Source organism: Osmia bicornis, chromosome 1 (genome assembly GCF_907164935.1).
Source record: "Osmia bicornis bicornis chromosome 1, iOsmBic2.1, whole genome shotgun sequence".
In the NCBI taxonomy this organism is placed as follows: Eukaryota; Metazoa; Arthropoda; class Insecta; order Hymenoptera; family Megachilidae; genus Osmia; species Osmia bicornis.
Window position 1 is genome coordinate 14,282,914 of NC_060216.1, and position 1,529 is coordinate 14,284,442.

Genomic DNA, 1,529 nt, shown 5'->3' on the forward strand with positions numbered 1-1,529 from the left:
GTAAATAATACCCACTTTACATTGTTATATTATTTTTTTTCAATGTATCAATTGATGAATACTTATTCTGAAATGGTAGAATTACATTACAATATGGTAATGCAATATACTTAAGATAATTTTAATCCTATATATTGTATGCGTCATTAATATAAACATGTATAATGATTGTTTCAAATTAAAATATTGGCATAATTCTTTGATATTTAAATTCACCGCTCTTATTACATATTTAAGATAGAGGGCGATGCTGCCCCCGTTTGGTGTCTATCCTGCAACTACAGTATTGGTAATTTGTGGCTTTAGTCGGTTCAATTTTCGAAGAAGAGTATTATGTAAGTATTATTACTATTTTATGTAATTAAACTTTAGTATTACCTTTTAGTGTTTTGTACAATTGCATTTACTTGAACAAAACACAAATCATTTATAAATTAAGTGTATTAAAGGTATAATAACATTTTTTACCTCTGTCTACTTGTTACCATTTCTTGGTTACGCTTAGGTGTATTTTGACAGAACAAAATATTTCTTTTTTTTTTTCAGAACACAATCAAAATGGGTAAAGATTGGGGAACTCTTGCCAAAATGAGTGGCATTACATACTTTCGTCTCAGTTCATATGAACAGAAAGCTTTTTCTGGAATGATCAAAGACGGATTACCTAACCTCATACGTACCACTCAACAACTTGTACTACGAGCGGGACCTTGTAAGTATCGTTTCATAATTGTTAATAATACAGCATTATTGTTAGTAAAAACATTATAAATTTAATTAAATAGCATTACTATTTAGTATATTTTATACTACATACAGATTCAATCTTAATCTTTTTGTTTCATTTTACAGTTTTTTTGGGCACTTATTTGTTGATGGAATGGGCAGACGCAGAATATCGTAGATTAAATCGTAAACCTCACAGTCATTAGTTCTAAACGTAAAAATATTGTATATAATCAGTTACGTTTAATAAGTAATATTTAGTAAAATAAAATTTAACATCTTCAAAAAAATAGTGTTTTATTTTATTCCGTCATATGTAAGGAAAATATTTTTATTGTTATTTGTAATGATTATTATATTTGCCCGCAAGTGGTGGGAGGCCACAACCCTATATGTTGGGACCCTTTCCCCTACATTGTGATTTTCCCCCGGGCCGCATATAGCGTTGGGAGGGCTGAGGGGAAGGGAAATGAGCGTTGCGGGGGCATCGCCATTTTCCCTGAGGAAGTCTACCATGCTCGGTGCTGTACAAAGGTTTAATTTTATTATTCATTATATTACAATTTTTTTTGCGGCATGTATAAAAAATTACAATGATATTAATTACTAGTACGTTCTTTGACATCTCATAGTAAATCCAGTTAGAAACAGCAATATTCTATAATAAATTGCAGTAAAGAACTTTTTAATTAAAAATTATTTGACTGATTCTTCTTTAGTTTCTTTTTTTATTAATTTGGTAATACTATTTTGTGATATTTATCTTCGCTTTATTTTTTTCATACGTTTCAGTAATTACAATA

At 29.3% G+C, this 1,529-nt stretch overlaps 1 protein-coding gene across 2 annotated transcripts; it reads left to right on the plus strand.

Moving 5' to 3' along the window:
• Nucleotides 1-237: 237 nt before the first annotated feature.
• Nucleotides 238-1,016, plus strand: LOC114883218 (cytochrome b-c1 complex subunit 8). 2 transcript variants are annotated; one of them, XM_029200795.1, is made up of 3 exons: nucleotides 238-335; nucleotides 547-712; nucleotides 853-1,016. In XM_029200795.1, exons 2-3 carry the CDS (start codon nucleotides 559-561, stop codon nucleotides 930-932), a joined length of 234 nt encoding a protein of 77 aa, XP_029056628.1. In that variant the 5' UTR covers nucleotides 238-335; nucleotides 547-558; the 3' UTR covers nucleotides 933-1,016. The 2 variants fall into 2 exon arrangements, with proteins under 2 accessions (XP_029056628.1, XP_029056629.1); XM_029200796.1 differs by lacking the exon at nucleotides 238-335 and adding an exon at nucleotides 345-449.
• Nucleotides 1,017-1,529: the final 513 nt, after the last annotated feature.